Source organism: Notechis scutatus, chromosome 4, assembly GCF_049901735.1.
Source record: "Notechis scutatus isolate UNSWTSFEM ecotype Mainland chromosome 4, rNotScu1.2, whole genome shotgun sequence".
NCBI classification, from domain to species: Eukaryota; Metazoa; Chordata; class Lepidosauria; order Squamata; family Elapidae; genus Notechis; species Notechis scutatus.
The window spans coordinates 108,043,917-108,070,811 of record NC_142012.1 but is presented as its reverse complement, the minus strand read 5'-3'; the positions used below and the strand labels follow the sequence as shown (position 1 = coordinate 108,070,811).

General features: G+C 36.9%; 1 protein-coding gene across 6 annotated transcripts in view; it reads left to right on the top strand.

Annotated features, from left to right (window-relative positions):
* The first annotated feature begins 4,024 nt into the window (after positions 1-4,024).
* EDRF1 (erythroid differentiation regulatory factor 1) overlaps positions 4,025-26,895 on the top strand; it is a 32,400-nt gene continuing 9,529 nt past the window's right edge. For 2 of the 6 annotated variants that reach the window (XM_087964325.1, XM_087964327.1), the window contains exons 1-17: positions 4,061-4,318; positions 5,760-5,974; positions 7,957-8,023; positions 9,700-9,825; positions 10,460-10,584; positions 11,767-11,926; positions 16,074-16,175; positions 16,447-16,568; positions 17,196-17,307; positions 18,190-18,337; positions 19,959-20,067; positions 21,525-21,636; positions 22,176-22,433; positions 23,541-23,612; positions 23,709-23,859; positions 24,949-25,137; positions 25,863-26,063. In XM_087964325.1, the coding sequence (XP_087820451.1) occupies positions 4,205-4,318; positions 5,760-5,974; positions 7,957-8,023; positions 9,700-9,825; positions 10,460-10,584; positions 11,767-11,926; positions 16,074-16,175; positions 16,447-16,568; positions 17,196-17,307; positions 18,190-18,337; positions 19,959-20,067; positions 21,525-21,636; positions 22,176-22,433; positions 23,541-23,612; positions 23,709-23,859; positions 24,949-25,137; positions 25,863-26,063 (2,383 nt within the window). In that variant the 5' untranslated portion in view covers positions 4,061-4,204. Of the gene's footprint in view, positions 4,319-5,759; positions 5,975-7,956; positions 8,024-9,699; positions 9,826-10,459; positions 10,585-11,766; positions 11,927-16,073; positions 16,176-16,446; positions 16,569-17,195; positions 17,308-18,189; positions 18,338-19,958; positions 20,068-21,524; positions 21,637-22,175; positions 22,434-23,540; positions 23,613-23,708; positions 23,860-24,948; positions 25,138-25,862; positions 26,064-26,895 lie in introns of all 6 variants that reach the window. The other 4 variants (XM_026668928.2, XM_087964326.1, XM_026668936.2 and 1 more) reach the window with 4 other exon arrangements.

Below are 26,895 nucleotides of genomic sequence, written 5' to 3'. Positions count from 1 at the left end.
ATGGTTAAAGAGTTCTGTGGAACACAGTGATGGAGAAAAGATGGGATTTATACTAGAAGTAACCACAATAGCCTAACAAGTCATGCATGAAATCCAGCCAATTGTGGTTTATTGTAGAGCTAACCATGGCTTAATACCATATATATATATATACTGGCTGTGCTAAGTTTTCATAGATTTTCTATATAGTAAAATCTATTATGGGCTGGAAAAACAAAATGTGATTTGAACTTCATTGTGTACTAAAGGCTTACCAGAGAACTTGCAGCACTGGTAGTGCGGTGGGGGGGAGACAGTATACACTTGTGTTTCACAATTATTACTGTTCTTATTAATGTGTTTAGTTTAAAACAGTGGTTCCCAAAGTGGGCGGTATCGCCCCCTGGGGGGCGGTGGGATGCCTTAGGGGGGCGGTAAGAGGCAAGGGGGCCGGCAGGGGGGCACTAAGATGTGGCAGGGGGGCGTTCAAGGTGACGGCCCCGCAGGCTCACTGACTGCCGGCCACGCAGCCCATTGACTGTTTCATCGGTCCGTAGGCGGCACCTCCAATGTGGAACCCGCACGCGGTGAGCCTTGCCAAGACTGGGGAGGAGAGGTGGGAGGTGGTGGAAAGAGGGTGCCTTAGCTTGCAGCCTGCCCTCTCCAGTGGAAGTGGCGGAGGTGCGCCAGAAGGCCAGAAAGCAAAACCCTCCCAAGGCACGCAGTGGAAGGGGTGGATGGTCCGGCGTTAGGGCCCCCTTCCCCAGAGAACAAGGGAGCCCACAGCACCTGCCCGGCCTCCACCTCTCCAGCCAGCCGGGCTTGCGCGCAGGATGTGGGTGGGTGCAGCTGCAGTTCTCCAAGGCACGTGGCTCGGTTCGGTTCAACGTGGCCGTCCCGGACCTAGAACCTAGCCTTCCTCTGCAGCCCGGTTCTTCCAACTGAACCCTGCGCTTGCTTGCTTGCTTAGTTTCCAAGTGATCATTCCATCTGCCTCCACTGGTCTGGGCTGCTTCCACATGCCTTCCTCCTCCTGGGAAGAGCAATAAGGTGGGCGGAATGCTTCACTAAAGTTGGGAATCTCTGAGCGTGTGCAGAGTACGTCCCCTTGCTTGGCCCGATGGAAGTGGACCTTGGGTTGAAGCAAAGAGGGTGAGGTTGGCTGCATTGCTGCCCCAGGGAGTTTGGCATTGCAAAATTGGATGCCAAAGGGGGCTGGAGAAGGGGCAGAGGGACAGCTGCAGGGGCTGCAGAAGTGGCAGAGAGGCAGCTGCAGGGGGCTGGAGAAGGGACAGAGGGGCAGCTGCAGGGCTGCAGAAGTGGCAGAGAGGCAGCTGCAGGGGGCTGGAGAAGGGGCAGAGGGACAGCTGCAGGGGCTGCAGAAGTGGCAGAGAGGCAGCTGCAGGGGGCTGGAGAAGGGACAGAGGGGCAGCTGCAGGGGGCTGCAGAAGGGGCAGCTGCAGGGGGCTGGAGAAGGAGCAGCTGCAGTGGGCTGCAGAAGGGGCAGCTGCAGGGGCTGGAGAAGGGGCAGAGGGGCAGCTGCAGGGGGCTGCAGAACGGGCAGAGGGGCAGCTGTATTAAGGAGCAGGAAGATCTTAGCCATGGTTTATTCATTGACTAAGCCGGAATCAAACTCTAAACCAGAATGGCTGGGTTGATATATTTAGCCCGTGTTTCTCAACCTTGGCAACTTGCATGGAGAGAGAGAGGGAGGGAGGGAGAGAGAGAGAGCACGAGCTGATGCATCTGATTGAAATGAGGCCTAGTTTAGACTAAGGCCCTTTTCCACATGGAAACATCTTTGCCAGCACACTGAAACATCTTTGGCTTCTATTAACGATATTGTGGACAAAACATGGTCAAGACTATCAGGAAGCTCTCACATTTTGTTGAGGCTTTAAACAGGATCCATTGGACCAGATCTCCACCCTAAAAATTACTTTTCCCCAATGTATTACAGTGCCAATTCTGAAGAAGGCAAAACCAAAATGTACTGGTAAATTACAACAACACACACACACACTGTCTCCCTTCTAAACCTGCTGAAGCAAGTGATTGGACTGGAATAGATATCTCATTATCTTTCTCCTCCCCCCCTCCCTCCTTTATTTCTTTTTCTTTCTGTCCCTTCCATCCCCCCTTTCTTTGTTTCTTTTTCCCTTTTCTCTTCTCTCTCTCTCTCTTCTTTCTCTTTCCCTCTCTCAGGCTCACCCCATTGACTTGACTTGCTTGGGCAGGTCCCTCCAATGCAGTGGGCTCAATGGAGTGAACCTGTGGGGCCGGCACCTAGAACGCGGCAGTGTTGGCATGTTTGAAAAGTAGAGCAAAGCCAAAGGTCGGTAATTTTTGCTGCAAAGAATCACAAAAGCTTCTAGGTTGTGCATAAGAAGGGACACACATGTCAATGCAATTCAGCAACATAAAATAATGAGATACAAATAAAACAAATCAACAAGAATCGGCAAAGCATCTCTGATTAGATTTTATTCACTGCTAGAATCTAATCAGAGATGCTTTGCCAATTCTAGTGCAATGACCTGCTCCCGCAGGGTTAGAAGGGAGTGTGTGTGTATGTGTGTGCATGGCTGTCAAAACTCCAAGGACGGGTCAAGTATCTCTGGGGAGGCCAGTCATAAATTAGAACACTTGCTAAACAACTGGTCATCAAGTGAGGACCACGTGTATTTGGTTTGCCAGTCACCTGGCCATGCCCACCCAGTCACATGACCACTAAATCACCGTCATGTGACCAGGAAGCCACACCAGCCACTAACGTGACCAGAAAGCCACGCCCGTCACATGAACAGCAAACCACACCCACCCAGTCACGTGACCAGCAAGCCACACCCTCAAATTAGGCCACACCCACAGAAATTTGAATCCCATCCCTGCGTGGGGGGCACTGAGGATGAGTTTGTAGCACCAAGGGGGCGGTGGACTGAAAAAGTTTGGGAACCACTGGTTTAAAAGATTATGTAACAGTAATGTTCTCAGTTGTACAAAAATAACTGCAATAATATCAGCAGACAGACTTTTGTGTCATGATAAAATCAGATGCTTTGTGCCTGAGATATAGAGTCTAAACATAATGAGTATTATATTAGAAATTAATTGAGTTATTTTGATTTAATAGTGAATACATAGCTAGACTTATCAAAAATCCTGGTTTACCTCATTAGTCTCAGCTTTGTGTTCCAATCACAGCATCTTGCTAAATTGCAAAAGTCCTGGACTACTGTACTAACCCACAGAAAACAAGCAAAAGCAAATAAAATTAGCCATAACAACCTTTTTCCTAATTTAGAGGAGCGATGGAATAGCCATTAGATAAAATTCACACCCCCTTTCTCACATGTACAAACAAAGGGGAACAAATGGCTAAATCTACCATATGCTCTCCCTTTGAAAGAGGATGCACATTTGTCACATACCAGAAATTGCAAGATGAATTTTAGACAACACAACCCTGTTCCCTAGCTTTGCCTACTGACTGGCACCTTGCCTCAGTTTAACCACTAAAAAGCCCATACATAACAATGTATTAGTATTTTTGAGAAATAAAAGTTCCAAGAAAGCATTAAGCAGCATTCCTTGTTATTGGAAGTTATGTTAATAGACAATATCATTGGAGGTAACTATTTCAACTTCGAATGTAATCCTTAAAAAAATTGTATGGTTTTTTTTAACATTTTTAAAAAAAATATAGAAACCCCTACCCTCAAGTGATTAACGCAGGTGTATGTGATGACCTGCAGTCATTTAATGGCATTTGAATATACATATTAAAAAAAATATCTGATTTCAGCCGAAGCCACAGCATATCTCGAGAATGGGGTTCCAAGTACCAACTCTGTTATTTTGTTATTCTGTCTATTACGGGCGATGTCCTCCGAGTCAACAAGTAATAGTAGCAACTAATCACGTCTACGATTCCGCTCAGCGAAGTGAGGAAAGCGCCGCTTCTGCGCTTTTCCCCTCGGCTACCCCGCTCGCCTCCTTTTCCCTCCTACAGAAGAGATCTCGCGAGATCTCCCCTGCGCGCGGGAGCTTTTCCTCTAAACGAGGAACGGAACCAAAGAAACACAGCGAGAAAGAAGAGGAATCGCTGGGCGCCCGGCGTGGCTCCGCGTTCTTTCCGGTGGTGTCTAAATTGCAGGCACCTCCTCCTGCCAGACTTCCTGTGGCAACTGCTGCTCTCTTGGCGGCCGCGAGCCGAGCGAAACGAATGGGAGACCTCTGGGGAACGGGGGCTGGGGTTTCCCCCAGTGAGACAAGCTACCCCGGGACGTCCGAAGCCGGGCAAGTGGCGCTGACAGGAGAGCAAGAAGAGCCCAAACAGGTATCTCAGCGCGGCTTTACAGCGGCTGTTAACTCCTTCCCGGGAGTCCCCAAGACTCTGTGTGTGTCCTCCCAGCGGTCCCTTTAGCTCACCAGATATGAAACCCACATCTGCCTTTTTTGTGTGGCGGTCGCCTTGGGTTTTCAGTTCCTTTTTCACATGGCAGGACCTGGCAAATGGGTGAAGTTGGGACAGACAGAAGTCAAACCATATCTGTCTGTTGATACAGAGTCAGAGAAGTCGGTTTTTCTGGGACTCCTCAGGCACAACCTTTTTCCATGGTTAGTTACTTCCCTGGTGTTTGTGGTTACCTAAATAGGTTGCCTAAATAGAGAGTGGGACAAGCAGAGTCCTTGTGAAATGGAATTCCAGGGATGGGGTAGAAATATCTGGTGTATTAGACACAACTACCTTGTAATAATATAATATAAAATATAATTAACATAACATAACATAACATAATAATTAGGGGTGACATGATAGCAGTATTTCAATGTTTGAGAGGCTCCCACAAAGAAGAAGGGGTCAAATTATTTTCTAAACCAGGGGTCTCCAACCTTGGCAACTTTAAGCCTGGTGGACTTAAACTCCCAGAATTCCCCAGCCAGCAAAGCTGAAAGAGTTGAAATCCACCAGGCTTAAAGTTGACAAGGTTGGAGACCCCTGCCCTAAAGCACCAGAGGACAGGACAAGTAATAATGATTGGAAACTAACCGAAGAGAAAAGCAACCTGGAATTAAGGAGAAAGTTCCTAATAGTGAGGACAGTTAACTAGTGGAACAGCTTGCCTCTGGAAATCATGGGGGCTCCATCACTGGAAGTTTTTAAGAAGAGTCTAGACAGTCACTTATCTGAAATAATATAGGTTCTCCTGCTTGAGTAAGGGGCTGGACTAGAAGACCTCCGAGCCTTCCTATTCTATTCCATTCCATTCCATTCCATTCCATTCTATTCTATTCTATTCTATTCTATTCTATTCTATTCTATTCTATTCTATTCTATTCTACCTTATTGTTGTAAAGGGGCATCAAAACGGCTTCAATGCATTTGCTAGTCTTCCTTCTTTTGTGAAAGTAGAAATGTATTTATTCCTCAATTGGTTTTGAGAATCCATCAGAAAGCCTTCCTCATTACCCCTAGGGATGAACTCTGTTATACAAACTGCTGATAGGCTTAGTTGTCACATATCAAAACTGAAGAAGCTTCTTGGAAGAGAAGCTAAACATCTTCAAGGAAAAATAAAGTCCAGCTGCCTCTTGAAAAAGCACATTTGGGACAACTATGACCTGGATGACTGGGAATCTCCATAGACATGTCAAAACTGAGTAGTTGTTTTTGCTTATTCTTTTTTATGATTTGTTTTGAAGGTGATCAAATGAATGTACAGAGTATGTGCAGTTGAATTTTTGTAATTCTTCATTTTTTTAAATATACAATTTAGGGATCTACTGGTGTGCTATTGCTTGGTGGCAATGAAATAAAGAGCAGTGCTGTGGTAAAATATTCATCTGCACCACCACAAGCAGCATTTTCTCGTCTTCAAGAAAAGACTGATCTAAAACTTCCACCTGCTAACTGGCTGCGTGAAAGTGCAAAACTGGGACCAGCAGGGGCAACTATTCTTGGCAACAGCAAGAAAAGCAAACCATTTTCAAGGTAAATGTTGAGAATCTTTTTTATCCCTATCTTACTAAAAATAATCTCAACTTTCTTAAAAGACAGTTTGTGAATTATGATTTACGGATAAATTTGTGTGGAAGGTGAAATACAGGATCTCAAGAAGTTTTCAACAGTTCATTAATTCATTCATTTATACACACAATACACATATACGTGTATGTGTGTGTGTTGTTAGAAACGTAACATTTTCAGCAAATGGAAAGCTGTTGCAGAAAACAAACATATTGGGTTCTTAGTAGATTTAAATCCCAATAAAATTGCTGGTTTAAGAACCAATTAATTATAATCCCAAAGTTTATCTTATGAAATGGTGATTTGACAGGAAAATTGAATATTGAATAGAGAAGATGGAAACTGTGGGAGAAACAATAGTGTAGAACTAGGGCAGAATATTATGGAGGCAGTGCAGAGGAACCCTTGAAATAATGTAATTTAGAGACAGTAAGGAAATCTCTACATACACACACACACACACACACACACACACACACACACACACTAATATAAAGTAAGGATTAAAAAAACCAAAGAAAAACCAAAAAGTGGAAGACAAAACTTGAAGAAAAATAGAAAAGGAAGAAAAAAGATATAAAGATATAAAGAAGAGGCTTCTGATATTCTTCATAGCAGTTATAAGTACAAATACATTTAATCTCTCTAAAGTTACATCATATTATTCTTCTTCCTTCTATAACTTAATAATCAAAACCATAAATTACAAGTTCATTTTCATTTAGATATCATAAATATCTAATAGTTATAATAAGCCAGTTTGGTCTAGTGTTTAAGGTTCCAGTCTAGAAAGCAGGAGATTGTAAGATCTAGTCCTATCTTAGTCATGAAAGCCAGCTGGGTGACTTGGGCCTATCATTCTCAGCCCAACTAACCTTACAGGATTGTTGTGGGGAAAATAAGAGGAGGTAGGTGTCTTGGATATGTTTGTTGCCATGAGTTATTGTAAAAATTATAAAGACAGGATACAAATAAATAAAATTTATTTATTTCGGCAAAATCTGTCAACTTCATCAACCATTTCTCTATACTGTGTAGTTTTGAATCTTTCCACCTGTACATCTTGCCACAGTAATCATATATTGAAGTAATCTTCCATGGTTTTTTTTAGCTTTTTATTCATTAATCTTAAATCAACCTACCAAAATTTTGATGTAAAGCCAATCTTATTTTGATATGTGGGCCAGCATGTATTGTGTAAGAATCAATCAACTTCAGAGTAGTGAATAGGTTTAGAAAGGAACAGTTGTATTCTCCGCAAGAAATACATATATACATATATGCTTATAAGTACAGAATGATACATTTCTGATCAACTCTCCCTCTCCCCCATCCTATCCCTGTATTCATTTTAATAACTAAGGATATAGGTAGTCCTATTAAGCATATATAGGTATCCTCAATAGATACTGAGTTTAAAAAAAGAAATGTTTTTCTGAGGAAAAGGACCAAGATCTCTTCCTCTAAAAATCAATAGTAATAATAGAGATGGTAGATTGTGGCTCTCTCTTTTTCTTCCTTACAACTGAATGTGTGATAATGATGGGTTTTCTTAGCATCTCCCTGCACAGCCTTACTGCCAAGAGGTCAGAAAGAAGCAGTGGTCTAAACTCCTGATATTTAAACGATTTATAATATTTAGATATATAATTTGGATTACATTTAAAAGCTATGCATTGATGAAAAATTATGGAATTTGGCAGTTCTTCATTCTTTTTTGGTTTTAGAATAAGATAATTTCCTTTTTTGCCAGGTTTTTAAAAATTAGATTATGGTGATTTTAACACCCGTTTTTAAGTAGGTTTCAATTAAAAAAAAATCTGTTAGCTGCTTTGAATACCTTGGAGATTAAAAGATGGGGTACAAAACTGAAATAATAAAGTTAGCACATTGATTTTGAAAAATAAATGCAAATTTGATTAATTTCATATCTTTATTTAAAATAGTTTTGGCATGGCATATGATTTTATCGACTCAGTTGGAAATGATGTGGATGTTGTATCTGATTCTGAGGTATGTATATTCTTAAGTAATGTAACATAGCGTATAATCCAAACTTGCTACACTATTTAATGGATCTTACTACTTTAAAGGGGGAGAGTTTCATGGTAAAATTATTTTATTTATTACATTTATATTGCATTTATTTATTATATTTATATTCATATATTTGCATTTGTATTGTAGTGTTTATTGTCAATTTTGATTGATATTATATTGATATATCAATACTGATTTTAGTCATAAGTGCACACTAAATAACAATTACTGCTACTATTTATCAGCATTAAATGCCTACAGCTTTTAATATTGTATTAGGCATATTTTAGAAGTATAGGATTGTCTTTTAATACGATAATTGATAAAAATCTAATTCAAATGGTTGATTAAATGATCGAAAACTTTGTAGAGATCAGTTTTGACCAACTTCCAGAAGACAGTCGATGTTCAGACAAATCTCACCTCTAAGAGCAGATTGCTTCATAGCTCTCACAGATAGATCTACGATGGAGAAATATTGCCTCCTGGCCACAGTGCCGCTAGTTGTATAGAAGTGCTATGGTTTGTTCCATTCCTGAAATTAAAATACTCATTAAATCTTTGAGAGTTCTCAGTATTTTCTCATATTTGTATAATTCATTATTTTTTGTAGTATTTTTAATAGCAAATTTTAAAAATCATGTTAGGGATATAAAGATGTCAGGCTAATGTCTTTGTACTATACACTTGACTGTTTCCATCTCCAGTTGGAGATGGCTAAAAATAATAGATACTGATTATGCAGTTTAGCACACCATCTTCACAAAGACATGTTTTCACCTTTTCCAGACCAGCCTTAGTTTGCAATAGATTATGGGTTTATCTTTGGTTAGGCCAGATCAAAATAATATCTGCGTTCAGGTTGTTAGTTCCTACAATAGAAGTGGGTGATTTCTGAGTGAAAAAGAAATGTGGGTGTTATTTTAGAGTGGGAGAGAGATGCAAGTCATTGAGATCTAGCCCCACGAAAAGCTGCAATTAACATTTCAAAAACAGAGCTCTGGACCTCAATGATCACTCCTGCTGTATATTAACTAGGACTATTACAAAAAAAAAGTTTTCAAAAATGAAAACCAAAACACTATGAAGTATGTTAAAACTTTTCTGTTCGTACTTCCAGTGTACTTCTACTTCCACATAGGAATTTTTGCAAGTCGCAATATTTGACAGCATACTATTTAGATAAGCCATGTTTAAAGCTTTTCAGTTTCCCTCTGCTTAATATTCCAGTTTTTAGTTACAGCAATGCTAGGATTAGAGAAATATTCACAATTTGTTAATTTGGACAACATTCTCCTAACTTATGTTTAGTATAAAACATAATTTCTGAACACGTTTGAAACCAACATTTCTGATTCACAATTTCAAATTCATAGGAAATATGGAGTGCTTATTCAATGTTACACCAAACCATAAGGCATGAGGCGGCTTCCTTAATCAGAATTCACAGAGATTTTTCTGAATATCTGAACTATTTTCAGATTTCACAAAAAGCCTTTCAAAATTTTGATGATGTTCACAAATGTCAGTAATTATGCTCTAAAACTGATTCCTTTCTCTTTTATGATTCCTCTCAAGTTAATCTATGTGGAAACTTCTGAGTTGCCGATTTGCCTAATTCCTTAAAAACATGTTTTCTTATTCTGCAGAATATTAAAAAACTCCTTAAGATACCTTACAGCAAATCGCATGTCAGCATGGCAGTACATCGAATTGGGAGAACACTTCTGTTGGACGATTTAGATATTCAAGAACTCTTTATGAGATCATCGCAGGTGGTCACAATATATTTTGTAATATTTTATTTAGTTTACAGTGTTGCTATTTATCCTTCAATTATATTATCAGAAATACAATTCTTTCTAGGACAGTTGGGACAGGGAAACAATTTGTGGTCCTCACGAGAATTCTAGGGTTAGATTATGGCAGTCAATTGAGCCCATAATTTCTGTTGCTAAATGAGACATTTGTTAAGTGAATTTTGCCCCATTTTATAACCTTTCTCGCCACACTTAAGTGAACAACAGTAGTTGTTAACAACAAGGTTGTTCAGTGAATCTGGCTTCCCCATTGACTTTACTTATCAGAAGACTCCAGGACACCGCAACTATCTTAAATGAATCAAGCATCTGAATTTTGATCATGTGACCATGGGAATGCTGCAACAGTTTTAAGTGTGAAAAATAGTCATAAGTCACTTATTTCAGTACTGTTGAGTACCTGTATTTCAGGAATAAGTGTGCTGCTTGAATACTAGGCTTTATGTATATATATACTGTTGTAAAAAAAACAGGATATGTCAGTGTAGAATCCAGAACTATGTTTAATTCAAGGGAATCTTTATCTTTTTTAACAATTAGTAAGGTAATTATTTATCTTTTTGAATACTTATTTTTGTTTGTCATTTAGACTGGAGATTGGACATGGTTGAAAGAATTCTATCAGAGATTAATAGATCAGAAGTGGCAACGAAAAAAGAAAAGCAAAGAACATTGGTACCACAAAGCTATACTTTCCAAATTTTTATATTACAGGTACCTTTTGGTAACTTTTTTTGGTAATTTTGATAAAATTGTTCCTTTGTGTTTACACTGTATCTACATCCTAAAAATCGTCAATTCAAAGCTTAGGCAACATTATATCTCTTGTTTCCGAACATTGACTGGGAAAAGAAGAGCACATACAAGGTGATTTTTCCTCCTGATTTTATAGTCCCTCATTTGTCATGGAATGTCATTCCAAAAGATTCTGCTTTGGACAGCTGCAGTTGCCTGTAGCAAGACAAGGAAATATGAACATATAGCAGTTTGAATCCAGATGAATGGATTCATCTGGATCATTCATCAAAAATGAATGATTTCTATTTAACATTTTTCCAAAGGATCTAAAGAAATTTAATTAACAGACCGTCTTACAAAGATAGGCTCATAAGTTTATACTTTTGTACTGGTGAATCCATATGGTTGAATGGTAGCACATTTGCCTGGGAAAATATATGACTTTGCTAGTCTAATATATAATTATCAGAAGCAAAATGATGAGACCCAGGGACAGGAAACTTCTTCAGGAAACTGGGTCCAAAGCAGAGACAGGGCTGAATCCCAAATTATACATATTGACCTGTACAAAATATTGTTTCATGGAAAGTAAATAGATGCTCTCAGAAAATGGCAAATAGACAGAACAATCTCCACAAAAGATAGCACAATACACAATGTATGTTATATCAAAATGCACCAAAACAAAACATGGGCAACATATATTAACGTACTATTTACTCATCCCTTATCTAGTACACCCATGATATTTTTCCATTATCCTTTCTGCATGTGCTTCCTGGTAGCTGGGCATTGGGATAAACTGCAAACACTTTTATAGACTTAAGCATTATCCTTGGAAAGAAGTATGGCATTGTAAACTAAGGCTAAGTTTTAAGTAGGGTAGACTCCCATTTAAATTTAAATGATAAAATTATTATGTTGATATCTTGAGAACTTTAGTTTTATGTAGATAAAAACAAAAGTGGATGATTGAAAGATGTAATACTTATATTCTCTTCTGTTGAAACCATGCTACAGTATGTGATTAAAAATACATTACAAAAAGTTCTGTGTGTGCATGTTGTAACTATTAGGATGTTATTAAAAATAACAATATTAAAATGTAATGTTTTGTGAAAATGGTTTAATTAATATTTTCAATTTCTTTCTTGTCAGTATCAATGGTGATGAAGCTGCTCAACCTGTTCCTGGTTCCAAAGAGCAAAATCAAGAAGAGACAACAGAAGATGAATCGGATGAACCTAGCAGGGTTTCTTGGCCAGCTCCTTTTGAAATGCCTTCCTCCCTTTCTGAAGATGCAAGTACTTCTAATCAGGTAAATATTGTGTCCTTTCTATCTTGATAGCCCCCATTGCCAATGTCTAGTCTGGTGACTGTGGAATAGCTGGAAAATTTGCTACTTCCTGCCCTTTTTTATAGATGCAAGCAAAATATACCTTACAAATGAGTGTACAAGAGCTCACTAGATAACATAGTGTGGAGAGTGTTCAGGATTTCTAAGTCATTTATGTACATGACCTTAAGTATAAGTTCTAAATAAATTAGACTAATTGGGCTGCTTGATTTGCTTTGATTGTATTTCAGAAGAGATTACAAAGTGCTATGGGTAACGTGAATATTTGTCAGCTTCCTAGTCATACAGAAAGTAAAAAAGTTTGTTTGAGAAAAATGCTTAAATTATGCTCGTTTCTGGTTTGATATGGTTTTCTTCCCTATTTTAAGCTCTGAATGTAGAATGGAGAAGAAACTTGGAAAAATAGATTGCTTAAAGTCTATATAATACCCCATGTCCTCATGTCAGGCCAGCTTTAATTGTTATTACTTTGCTTCAGGTAATCCTGTTAATAAGGAAAATCTGTAATTTAATCTCTGCTATTTAATCATTATTTCTGCTGCTGATATAAGGTGCTCTTCAAGTATATTCCTATTCTTGATATGTTCCTGAATTTGTTCCATAAATTTCCCCATCTCTTTATGATCCTTCTTTACAGAAATTCTGGTGCAAAATGTTCCAGAGTCCCAAGTATCTAAAAAAGGAGAAATCTGTGTTTTGGTCTATCCCAAACTCCCCACAACCCCCTGCAGCACTCTTTTTTTTTCTAAACAAGTTTTATTCAGTTTTCTACATTTTAACATCTCTTTTTAGTGAACAGCATGATTACAGGTTCCACATATACATACAAATATGACCATAGTTACATATTCAATTTTTATATTCAATTTCTAGTCTTAATATTTTTATGCATTTTCTATTTTGTTATATTATTCCAAGTGCTTATCTCATAATTTAATTCACATATATTAACTTCATAGTTATTGTACTGTAGTACTTTTAATTGTCACATTTGTATAATCCTCTTAGATTCTAATTAGTAACACTTCTATAAATTGGTTTCCCCCCTTTAATATCAATTTAAGTGGGCCACTTCAAAGTTACATATTCATTAATTATTTCCCTTTTTAAATCACATCAAATATTTAGCATTTTATTACCTACAACTTTAAAATTACTAATCCCCTTTAAAACTATATAACATATATAAGTCAGATTCTGCATGGTTTCCCATTCCTAATTCCATAAAAATTTATCTACAATTTCAGAGAAGAAAAAGGACATATTTATCTACTCATTTAATCCTAAACCCTAATGCCAATTTTATTTCAGCTCTTCTTCTATATCATTTCATTTATTTCAATCTATTTATTACACATATTGTATTAATTATTCCATTCATATTTAAACCAAAAGAAATAAAAAGGAAAATCAGCATTCCAATCCTCAAAGTATTTCAATATATTTGATAAACATATTCCATATATTTATTGTATTTACCTTTTAAACATAAAGGAAGAGAGCATTGCCAAAAAATAACAATTCTATTATCCACCTTATATGTCCCAATTTCACAACTACAAATTTATCTATATTATTCTCCAGCACCTTGCAGAATCCCCTCTCCCAGTATCATTCAGCCATTATCTCTGTAAGAAATTTACCCTCATTTTTTAAAAATTCCCATATTCCTTTGTTCCCAAATCCTGTTTCTTTTCGCTTCTTTCCCCTAACATTTCCCCCTTTATTATTTCACTCCAGTTTTTAACCCCCTCTCTATTTTTAGATATCTTCTGCCCTTAGAATTTCTGCTGATTCTTTTCCCCTTTTTTATTTTCCGGAGATTTCCCTCTTTATTCAATTTCCCAGACCTCCAATATTTATTCCCAATTCTTTTTCTCTTTCCTTCTGGATTCCTTTGTTTTCGATGGTGATTAAAGATGGCCCCTTCTCAAATTTGCTCCACCTCTTCTTCTGTGCTTTGTCTTTGTTGTTCATACTCTGCAATCGCCTCTTCAAAAAATTTAAAAACTAAGCCCAAAGTTTCACCTCTTTCTTGTAAAGTTTCCTTAATGTTTCCAAGTTCCATTTTTAGTGCCTGAAGAGATATCATCATTTTACAATTTTCTATTTAATCCAGTTAACGTCTTTAAAGTTAATTTCCAACCGTCCGCTTTATTTCCTTTCTCTCAACTTTTAGTCCTCAGCTAGTCCAATACCAAGTCCATAACAGAATCAACAATTAATCCAAGGGCAGAATCTTCCTGTATCTTTCTTTACTTCAATATTTCAATTTTCCAAAACACTTATTTTATTGTATCAATTTTCCTTGTATTTTTAAGAAACAGAGTCTTTTTAAAAAAAAAGTCAAGTTGAATTTAGCTCAGATGGCACTCTTTGTTCTAACAAATCCATTTTCCTTCCCAATTATTCAGAGCTTTTCAAACCACAATCTTTCAAAAAGATCAAATCCAATTAATATAAGTTTCCTCTTTAGCGATGTATAGTTCAGCTTGAGTTAGTGCTTATATGAAATCAAAATATACTCATCCAAGTTAGTTGTGTAATTCCTTCTACAGCTTCTACCTCTCTCGACTCGAACCTCCGTCGCTGTCAAAGGCAATTCACACCTTTTTTTTAACTTCTTTCAATTCGCTGCTTTGAGTCCTTTCTTAAAGATACTTTATGATGTTAATCCAGAGGGTAATTTCCATTTAATTATATCATCCCATTCCTCCTGCTGTTCGCTTCTTCCATTCTCTCCTGCCCAATACTTATTCCAGTCTAATCTTCCCCTTCAGGGCGGTCATTTTAGACCACCGCTTCAGGTGTCTTCGGGAGGGAGCTTTGCCAAATGGGGGGGTGTTTGCGGCTCGCCTCTACCCGGCTGACGGTCTCCCTTTCCTCCACCGTCCTTACGAGGCAGCTTGTGCCCCAAATCTAAAAGATCGGGGCTCTCCAACGCCGAAGCACAGACCAAAGCCGCGCACAATCACGTTCAGCGGTCTGTCTTCAGGGAGGCTCAAAACCGGAAAGCCCCCCCTGCAGCACTCTTGTGGTCCTAATCTGGAACTCCTGCTGCTTCTGTTTAGCATCCCATGCATCCTGAGATTACGACTCTTAAATGATGTGATCACATGATGTTGTACTTTATAAATAAATACTTCTCTTAATGATGGCAATCTCTTCAAAATTGCCATCTTAACCTAACAACCACCTGCACTTGAGAAAATTCCCTTTGTATCAATGTCACAGAATAGAAAAAGACAGACATAGGAAGTCATAGACTCAAAGTTGGAAGGGATTGCCTCCTAGTGGAGGAATCCAGAAATAAAATAAAAATTGGATAACTGGCCAAGTCCAACTTCAACATATTCAGTGAAGAGGAATCCCTTACCTTCCTAAGTAATTGTCAAAACTGCTCTGATTTGTAGTATGTTCTGGTTTCCTATAATCTCTTCATAGGATTTGATTGCCAATTGCTTTATCATCCCCTTTTTAATGTTAGATGGTTCCAAGTCTAGTTCTTAAATGGTAGTTCTTAAATGGGATATGATACTTTTGAGGTGGGGTCTGATCAATGTAGCATAGAATGAGATTACTAGAATTAGGAAAGCAAAGTTGTTCCTCTGTGCAAATGTAGTTCTTGTTCTGAAAATGAGAGCTAGTCTTAAAAGAGAAGTCAAGGTTTGTTTTTCCATGATTGGGCTCAGAAGTTGTAAACCAAAGACTATTTATAATATAAATGCAAGCAAATATTTTGTCATCTATTGGGAACATTTATAATTTTATTATTACAAAACATTTCAGTATCTGTTTAGTACATATAGAAGACTAGTGTATAAATAATCTTGCTTGAATTTTATGCAGAAATTGGTAGAATCATATTTTCTGGATAAGACTGCTTATATGAACAAAGAAATTGCAAAGACTTAACAAGGATTTGTTTATAAACAATTTTAATGATGTACTGTTCAAAGGTATTGGTTGAAACGAACCAAAATATGTATGCTCAGTGACAAAAGCTTTCACAGATAGGTTTTCCAATGTGCAAAGTTGTTACTTTATTAAAAGCAGAATTTATATCATTTCAACAGTAGAATCACTTATGCCCTTGTGCTTTTCACAGGGAAGTGTGCCTCTTGAATCCTCATATGTAGTGGGGCATGTGGCCTCAGCCCCCAAAGAACAAAACCTAACTACTTTGTTCAGTGACGGGGAAAGCAGTCAGGTATGATTTTATGTGGAATTTGACCTGAGGAAAAACCCTTGCACAGTTTGATTTACAGTGCAGCTGAGGGGGAAAAAATCATTTTTATCAATCGTTTTGTGGCACCTGCAATCTTGATTTTTTATTGTGAAAGTCTAGAATAGCTACCATGTATTATGTTTTATTTGCTCTTTGTGCACCTTGCTTTATTTTAAGTCTGCAAGCTATGCTACCTTTTCTTTATAATAAAGAGAATAAATGTTTATACACGGTATGTTCTTCAAATTTAAAGGGTCTTAAAAATGACTTTGTTCGGAACATCTTATGGACATTTGAAGATATTCACATGTTGGTAGGTTCAAATATGCCCATATTTGGAGGAGGAAGATACCCTGCTGTCAGCTTGCGTCTCAGGTGAATTAAGTGAATTAGATAGCTCCCTGTTGAAAAATGCTACTGTTGTTTTTCCTTATAATTTGTTGCTAAAAAGTCACTTCAAAAATGAATTCCTTATTCAATATGAACTAAGATTAAGTAATTCCAATAGATGAGGAGATTTTAAAAAGTCTAATCTATGTTTTGCCTATTTGGCAAAAAAAAAACACCAAGTGCTCAGTGTGTTTAATATATTAAATATGAAGGATTTAAAATATGTAAAATATTGATAAGTCAAAGTCTCTTATATTTTGGTTGTATTCTGTATAGTTCCTGTTTTTGTCCTCTGTACTTCACTTTCAATTAATTATTTAATTTTTATGATCTTCTGATTACTTGGTTTTAAAGGACAACCTTGAAGTTGCTTCTTAAATTGAAGTTTCCAATACATAATAGAAATAAAATTACAAAAATGATCATTATTTCAAAATTACTGTTGATTTCATATCCACTGTAAATGTTCCTATTTTCCTGTTAGTCCTCCTGATAGTTAATATTCACAGGTTTATATTGTATTAACTTAGTTAATCAACACTTCTATTTATATTTTTAATGAGTCCTAACTATTATTTTATTGAAATAACATTAGAACATTTTTATTTGAAGGGATAACAATAAGCCAATTAATGTGCTAACAGGAATTGATTATTGGTTGGACAACTTGATCTGCAATGTTCCAGAACTTGTTATGTGTTTTCATGTAAATGGAATTGTTCAGGTAAGTTTTCAATCAAAATATTCTGATTGCTTTCTTAATCTCAATCAGCAAAAGAATAAGTCAGAGGCTTAACGTATACTTTTGCTATGATTTTATCCAATGTGGTATCCCCTATATATATAACATATGTATATATGTTCTGATGTAACCTTTGAAGTTCCTAGCTAGCTTACCTAGCTAGGAACCTAGCTATCTTACCTGAAGAACGCACCAGTTGAAGAAAATGAAAAGCCATCCATTTCAAGTAAAATTGCTATAGCAAGTAGATAGCAGCCCATCTGAGACTTCATTGTATGCACGTATTATTTGTAAGCAGTATTGTACTTTCAACAGTAACAAAAACTTGCATTTATGCATGTTAATAACTGTGAGTTCTATATTATACATAAAACATATAAAAAGTGCAAGCTTTTCAGCTTTACAGGTAGTCCTCAATTTAGTGGAGCCTGCCCATTATGATTGCAAGTGGTGACAGCCATTAAGCCTTGCTTAACAATCCCCACCCCCTGCTCTTCCTGGTGCAGCCAACAGGTTGTTAAATGGAGTATGGAGTGCCTCTGGTGGAGAATCTTGCTGTCCCAGACCTCTCAAGCTCTTCCCCCGCCTCCTCAAACTCCCTGTGCCACACCCACCTCTCAAAGTTGCCACGGGCTTTAGGGAAAGCACCGCCGCATCCCTCTTGGTTGGTAGTAAGGACAAACTACTGCAGGCTCACTGCAGTGACCGTAACGTCAGGACCAGGTTGTAAATAGCTTTTGGGACATCCACCATAACTTCAAACAGTTGCTAAATGAGGACTATCTGTATAATGAAACTCTTGCAACAAGTACTCCAGATAGTATATTTTTTTCAGTTTTACAAATTATTTCATTTTTGTTGCAGAAATATGAAATGATTAAGACAGAAGATATACCCAATTTGGAGAACTCCAATTTCTCTACTAAAGTAATAAAAGATATTGCTCAAAATATCTTATCTTTTCTGAAATCAAATTGTACAAAAGAAGGACATACATACTGGCTATTTAAAGGTAAACTTCCCCCTGGCCAATCGTGGTTTTTTTTTAATTTTGTTTTTGAAAGGGTGATTTGCCATATGGCTATGACTTGGAATGAAATACAGTACAGAAGGCTCACAGTTCTTAGAAAATGAAGAACATAGTGAAGTAGCAATCTCTTCCCCCAACGTTTCTAATCACTGGCTTCATTGACAATGCATAGAATGTCTCTCTTCATTTACACCAGCATAAAGAAATAGTATTTTGTGCTATTAAGTTTGTGTTTGCCACTACTATGATCTTGTGAGCTTTCAGGCTTTCTGAAAGGGAGTAATAGCAATAGCACTTAGACTTATAAGTCACAGTGCTTTACAGCCCTCTCTAAGCCAGGGGTCGCCAACCTTTTGGACCTCAGGGACCACCAAACTCATAATTTTAGATCCCAGGGACCACTAACCGGTTCTGTGGGAGTGGCCTAATTTGTGGGTGTAGCTTGGTGGTCATGTGACTGGCTGGGCATGGCTTGTATGTAAATATTATAAATATATATATAAATATTGAATTTTTTATAAAAAAAGAGCAACCTTTTACCCAAGAGCAGGCAGGCAGATTGAGTTGCTCACAGAATCACAGTTTCATTCAGAGTTCTATCTTTGTGCCATTGGCTAGCTCAGTCTGTCACATAAAATTTGCTTGCAAGCAAACTCATAAAATTAACTCACAACACACCATGCATGTAAATATTAATTTTTTATAAAAAAGAGCAATTTTTACCCAAAATCAGGCAAAGGAGGCAGATTGAGTTGCTCACAGAATCATTCAGTGATCTATCTATCTGCCATTGGCTAGCTCAGTCTCTCAAATTTGCTTGCCGTGAGTCTGCACTGAATTTGCCTGCAAGCAAACCTTCAGTCCTAAGGGAGGTTCAGCTGTGCTGAGGCGAAGATCTAAAGACTACCTAGAAAGCAAGAAATCCAACCATTTCCTGCTTCCTAGATATTCTAAATCTCCCGGCAGAGCAGAACAGATGATGGTCGGAAATAGGAAAAATTGCAATTTAGCAGGCAAGTTTACCAGGTAAGGAGTGAATGCGCAGGGAGGGTTCCCGCGGGTCATGTGGGCAGGGCAGCCTTGTGTTTCTGCGCACCCTGGATTAATTGCTTTGTGGGGGTGCTCTGGGAGTGAGATTTCTCTGTGGCCCACCAAAATTTTCTCACGGCCCACCAGTGGGCAACTGCTGCTCTAAGCAGTTTATTGAGTCAGCATATTGCTCCCAACAACCTAGGTCCTAATTTTACTGACCTCGGTAGGATGGAAGGCCTTGAGCCTAGTTAGTTTCGGACTCCTGGCAGTGATCAGAATTAGCCTGCAGTACTGCATTCTAACCACTGCACCACCACAGTTCATATGTCTAACATTTTAATGTACAATATGCATGTAACCAAACAGGAAAAAAGTTTCAAATTTTTCAGTTACCTGTGTTGGTTGGAAGACCTTCAGCCATAATAATGGTTAGGTAAACGGAAAGCAGAGCATATCTTAGTCATTAGCTTTATATTCTAAAATACTACTGAATTACCAACAATTCTGGCTTTTTATTCTTTGGACTTCTAATTTTATCAGACAAACTGATGGAAAACATTTTCCTTTTCAGCAAGTGGAAGTGATATAGTGAAGTTGTATGATCTCACTACCCTGTGTGAAGAAACAGAAGATAAATACCAAAACCCTTTCACAATGCCAGTAGCAATTCTTCTCTACAAGTAAGTTATTCTATATATCATGAGGATTCAAGTCTTTATAAAGAAGGGTTGGGTGACTCTTGTACTATGTACACTCAAGATCTTTACTGAAAGTAAAATGTTAATCCTAGTGGCTATGTAAAGTGTTAATTCTATAGGCAGTTGTTTTGAATCAGCACTTAACTTTTTAAAAAGTAATTAAATGGAATCTGGTAATGGGTTTTATATTATAGGAGGCAAGAATACAAGGGAAAAAAGCGAAATATTTTGTTGAGCAAATTGTTATATTGTTATAATGATAACATACTATCTGTATAGCAACCTGTCCTATAATTATGTTGAATAATAATGAAAATTCATTTTCAATTACATCTCATTAAATGATTTATTACAGTATTTGATCCCAATGTCAAAATACTAATATTAGTAAGTGCTAATTTGTGTACAAGAAAATTAGAAAATGCACTGTTGGATTTTATTTTAATTTTGTAATCATCTAGGTCCATGTTGGCAAATCTATGCCACGTGTGCCAGAAGTGGCACGCAGAGCCATTTCCCCCTGCGCAGGAAAGGTTGCCCGAAACAGTCCCATTGCTCATGCGCGCGCGCGCCACCGCCCGATAACTGATTGTCGGGTATCTAGTGCGCATGCGGAGGGTGTATGCGGGAAATGCACATGCATGCATAGAGATACGCTGTGCATGAGGGGATTGCATGTGTATGCGCAGATGGGCTGTGCATGAGGGGAATTGCACACGCATGCGCAGACGCACTGTGCACAAGAGAATCACGCGTGCGCAAAGACGTGCGTGTGCAAAAACGCACAGCGCACAAAGGAATCACGCATGCTCAGATGCGCGGTGTGTGAGGGTGGTCGTGCGCCAATGCGCAGGGGGCGTGGGGGTGGCCAGCATGCATTGCCTTGTGGATGTGCCACCACTGATCTAGGTACTTGAAGAAGTTGACATGAAAAAATGTAATTTATAACTCATGCTGGTTTGTACCACAAGAATAGACAAAATCTTTTGGGAGGTTTAATTATTTTCTCTTTTGAAAGCAAAGAAAACATTAAGCCAACTTTATTTAGCTTGCTTTAGCCAAAACGAACAGGTGTGGGGGCCATTGGAACTAAAGCCAGCCCTAGCAAACTGTTTATCAGAGAGTGAAATACCTCATAATCTTTATAGGATTTTTATCAGTTGTTTTCTAAGACAAAAGTATGTTGGGGTGGTTGATGTATGTTATGTGTTTAAAAGCAAAACTTATTGCTGAAGTACTACAAAGATAACATTCAAAACAGTACGTGTGAAATTGAGAATTTAAAGCATGTAAGAAAAGTTTGTCTTCAATGATATCAGCATTTTCTTGTCATTAAAATATTTACAATGCATTCTTTTCTGATACACATTTAAAATAAAATTTCAGTGGATATTTGAAATGTGAGAACTTTTATTTATTTTCTGCTTCCTTTTGCTTAGAGTTGCGTGCAATATGATGTTGAAAAAAACTCAAAACCGGAAATATTATGGTACTATTAGGACTTTACTCCTTAACTGCGTAAAATTATTGGACAAGGGCAGGCATCCTCAAGTAAGAATTAATATACTCTTGTTTCCATATCACCTAGTCAAAAACATTTTATGTAGACTGGTTAAAATTAAGTATATATTTGATTTCCAATTACAGTGGAAGACTCTTCATGTTTATGCAATCTCGCTGAATTCTAGATTGCACATAATGTTAAGGCACTTCAATGAACTTTGGCTGTATACATTCTCTTCATGTGGTTTAAAATATCTGTAATTTGGTATATCTGGCTTATATTTGAACCTGGCTTATTTTAATAAAGCACAGTTAACTCAATTTGCCTTTTTTCAGCTATAACAGTTAAAATAATGGAACCATGACCTTACTGGGGAATTTTGGGTTGAAAACATATTTTCACATTCTGCCAAAATAATGTTTAGTGTTATAAGTGAACTATGAGTACATCCTATTCTATCATTTAAAATAATCATGTTTTAACTACAATTTTACCTTTAAATTAATTTTTAAATCAATTTGTAAAAAAAAAAATCTAGTGCTGGGAGACCTTTTGAATTCTTATTTCTGTCTTTATTTCAAATAAGATTATTGCTTCAGCAAATTACATGCTCTCAGAACTGTTCCAATTAGATGAGCCAAAAAAAGAAGAAAGCGAATTTCCTTTAAATGGCAACTCTGATGAAAGTTATAGTGAAGACGAAGAAGAAATGCCCGATAGTGACGAAAATGGATTTTATAGCACCAGCTCAGATTTTCCAGATGACAGCAAAGCTGTTGCTATAATCAAATCTGTTGGAGAATTGTCAGTACCTGAAAAATACAAGTCTACCCATCAAATACGTGTAAGTTTATCTACTGCATTTGAAATGCCACCAGTTAATATTGGAATTATATTTTATGGTCTAAATCTAAATATGTGGGATTCCTTTCTGTCAGGGTAATTAATATGAGAGGAGGAGATTTCAGCTGAAAATTACCTCCATTGGGCCTTCAGTGAAAATGTGTGCCTTTCAAAAATAAATGTCCAAATAATTTATTTCAAGTAAATAACTTCATATTGCTTTTTTTCTGAAGTCCTGCATGATAAATTATCAACATTTTTGACTTGTTAGAATCTTTTAAACGTATGTTAGAGAAATCAGTTATCTTGTCATCCCTAACCTACCACTGGTCTTTTTTCTTTTTCTTTCTTCATTCTTCATTCTAAATTTATGTGTTCATTTTTTTAAAAATGTGCATGTATCTGTATGTCCTCTGTGTATAATATGGATTGCATCCGTACACTCTCAAACAATTCCCCAAATCCCAACAATATCATTTGACTGTGTATACAACCACCACTGCTTCTGGTTGTCTTTGATGAGAGGCTATTCCTTGCTGCAAAGAATCATTGGAAAAAGTATATTCATAACTTTCTGGAGTGACAACGGGGAAGGGATCATCATTACTTTGGGGTGTGTGTGTGAGAGAGAGAGATAGATATATATTTTAGAGCAGGAGAACTACCATACAACTAAGAAGCTTTACTTATGAATACTGGATTTCCTAACATCTTTGGATGAAGACTTTATAACATGAATTCTGAACCCATAGATATTGGATAGACAGATTCTACATAAAGTAGATGGTCCTGTAGGCCTTTCTGGACTGTTTACAATAATTAGTGAAAAAAGGTTGCATTTCAAATTTCAACAGTTATTTATACATATTAGAAATCACATGATTTTTATTTGTATATAATTCTAATTTTGTCCTATGTCTGGTGACTTTCTGTCCGTATTAAACCTTTCCCTTAATTGTGTATATAAAAACCATTGAAAAGTGAATCCTGCAGTCAACTGTTCTCTTGATTTCATTTTAAGCTTATATTCTTTATAAGAATGGTGTCTTTGTTGGTTTTCAATGAGAATACAAGCTGAATTCCACCTTCTTTTGTCTTTTCTATAAAGCCTAGCTGTTCCTTTCCTGTTTGCCATGACACTGAAGAACGATGCAGACTAGTACTCAGCTATGTTCTTGAAGTAAGTTATGTAACTGAGAAGTGTGCTATTTAACAGTTTTTTTTAATGGGTACATGGTGGTATAGTATTGAAATGCTTTTTTCTTTTAACAAATAGGGCTTGAAATCGATTGATAGGAGTATCAAGAAGGAAAGTGATCTTCCTGCAGCGGACCCCAATATACCTATCCCTTTAAAATATGAAGATGAATCATCAACAGCTGGCCCTGAGTGCCTTGAAAAACAGATGGCCTTGTTTTTAGGCAAGAGTAAGTTTGGTTTGTTGCATCCTAAATGGCTTTTCATAGACGCTAAACCTCTTTGTCAAGAAAGCTTTTAGCCCAAAATATTGTTTTCTTTATAAAGTGATTGTATTACTTTGAATTATATGTAAAACTTTTCTATTTTAATGTGTTTGTCTACATTTAGTGTATTTATTATGAGACCTTTGCCAATTTGGTCTAGTGGGGAAAGCACCAAGCTAGAAACCTGGAGACTGTGAGTTCTAGTCCCTTCTTCAGACATGAAAGCCAGCTGAGTGACTTTAGGCTGGACTCTTTCTCTTTGTCCATGATGTTGGGCTTGGGTGTCAAGCTAGTTTGTCAGTTCCTGTTTTACAACCAATGGATTAATATTCAGTGGATCAAAAAAAACAAAAACAAAAAGCAGAACCTGCACTTGCGGGAAAATGCTAGGGGAAAAAATTGTTATGAGATATTTGAACATTCAGTTACTGTTTTAACAGTAATAACAATAGCACTTAGACTTTGTCATAGGTAAGTTGTTAAGATATATTTTAAGTAAGTGGCTTTAAATAATTCAATGTGTTGATAGAACATTGTTTTGATCCTATATAGCAGCGAGAGAGCGAAGCCTCCTTCTCTTCTCTCCCCTCCCCCCGTCCTTGCAAAAATTTTCTGCTTGAAACCGGTCCCTGGTACAAAAAAGGTTGGGGACCACTGATTTACCTTATAAGTGGTAATAATATTAATAAAAAAAAAGTTCTGAGCTACCCTTATTTTGCTTCAAAGTTTTTATTTAGAAATTTAATTTTTTCCTGAAATTTCCCTCTTAAAATGAAGATGCGTGTTATACGCCTGTGCGTGTTATACGCCGATAAATACGGTATTTACTGATAAAGTAATAAGCAAAGGTTCTCCATGCCTTTATATGTATGTCTTCAAAATTCATGGTACATATTCAGTTTAATTTGAATAAGGAATTTTATCCCAATATTCAAAATGGCTAAATTGCTCATTTTAAGCTAAATTGAATTAAATTGCTAATTTAATTTCAAAATGTAATCCTTTTAACTGTTATGTTAAGATTGCTAATCATTCTGTCATTTTTAATTCTAGTGGGGTCATTCCAGGAAGTTAAACATTCCAATCAGTCAGGAATGATCCCTGGATCCTGGCAATATAAAATGAAACTTCAGCTAATTTTAAAATCTTCAAAGGCTTATTATGTTCTTTCTGATGCTGCTGTGAGTCTTCAGAAATATGGGAGAGCATTACGGTACATAAGATTAGCTTTACAGTGTTATGGTAAGTAGGACTTTTATTATATATCTCAGATGTATATTTTTATATCTACTCTAACACTCCTAATTTCTTTATATCTGAGGGTTTTAAACTGGCTGCTTCAAATACAAATTATTTTACAGTTTAATTATTTCTAATATCTCTGGAGATGTCAGTCAGCAGGCAGATTGGTGAGGTTTCTTCCTACCCCTCATCCCCCAGCCTCCTAGGATGCTCAGACCCACCCCAGTTTAACTTTCAATGAAGCAGGAGCATCAGGTTAGTAAATGTATAAATAAAGCATTGAATTGTAACCCTGATATATTTTTATTTTCTAAAAATGTCTAAGAAAACTGGGGAGCTCAGAGGTATCTTATTCCAGAGATATGATGCTAGCAGTTTGTTTTACTGCATGCTGACTTCTGATTTGCTATTTTTAAAAAAATCAAATCATTACAAAATCAAAAGAAGGAGATTGACAGTTCGCTGATACCCACCATCTGAATATAAATATAGATTCAGGCAATTATATTTGCTACTAGAAAAACACTAGTAAACACCACTTTTAGTACTTGCAATTTATGCAAGTATGCTTGATGTTAGAAGTTAGATAAATCGACTTTTATTTCTTGAATCTGCCAGAAGGTTTAAGGTTAGAATAGTACAATTCTTCATAATGTGGTTTCTTAGTAATGAGATATTCTAATTTCCACTTCACCAATATCCTTTCTGATTTTCCCCCCAATTAGATGCATATTGCTGCCTCTTCATGAACATGCTTTCTGAAGTACTCCTGTTTCTTTGTCAGAGTTTAACTCTTTGTGGTGATATTCAATTAATGCTGGCCCAGAATTCAAACAACAGAGCTGCATATCTTGAAGAATATAACTTTCAAACAAAAGAAGATCAGGAAATACTGCATAGTCTACATCGAGAGTCTAGCTGTCAAGGTAATCACGACTGCAACCTGTGTGTAGCAATATGTCAAGCAGCTCTCTAAATCAAAATAATTAATAAAAGAACTATACTTTTTTTCAGCAGCAATATATTGCCCTTTGAATTATTTTGGCCATAAAATGTTTGGGTCCAGTAAAATAAGCAATAGCTGTGCATTTTATTATATAATATAAGACTTTTAATGTATGTTTTGTTTCCTCAAACAATTTTTAAGGAATTGTTTGAAGCTGATCTCTAGCCAATATCATTATGAAGGACATGTATACTCCATGTAATTCCAGAATAATTTGACTATTGGTCGTGCTTGTTTAACAGTTTAGCAACTGTTCATAGTTATGAGAGTGATGAAAAAATAACTACAACAATTTTTCACATTTATGACTTTTGCATGTCTCTGGAACAAAAGAAAGCTGAAATAAGATCAAAAGGGCAGTCCTCATTTAGCAACTGCCTTACTTACAATGGTAATGGAAAAGTAACTTTATGACTAATCTTTACATTTATGAATTTTTCAGGTCTGTAAACTAAAAGAAAGCTGAAGCCAGATCGTAAACACAGTTGTAGTTTCATTCAACTGACTTGCTGGTCTCAATTGTGGCCTAAGCAAAGACTAACTGTAAAGTCAACAGATAGAGTTATATGATATAGATTTGTCTGTATAGAGATATAGATACAGATATAATAGTAATCCAAATGGCTGTAATGATGAGGCTAGTTTTCTAAAATCTGGATGTTCAGGTTCTGATCTGTATTCCAACCAATAGATAGCACATTGTAATTAACCTTTTATTTGTTTGCCCGTATCAAATTTATAAATGATAATAG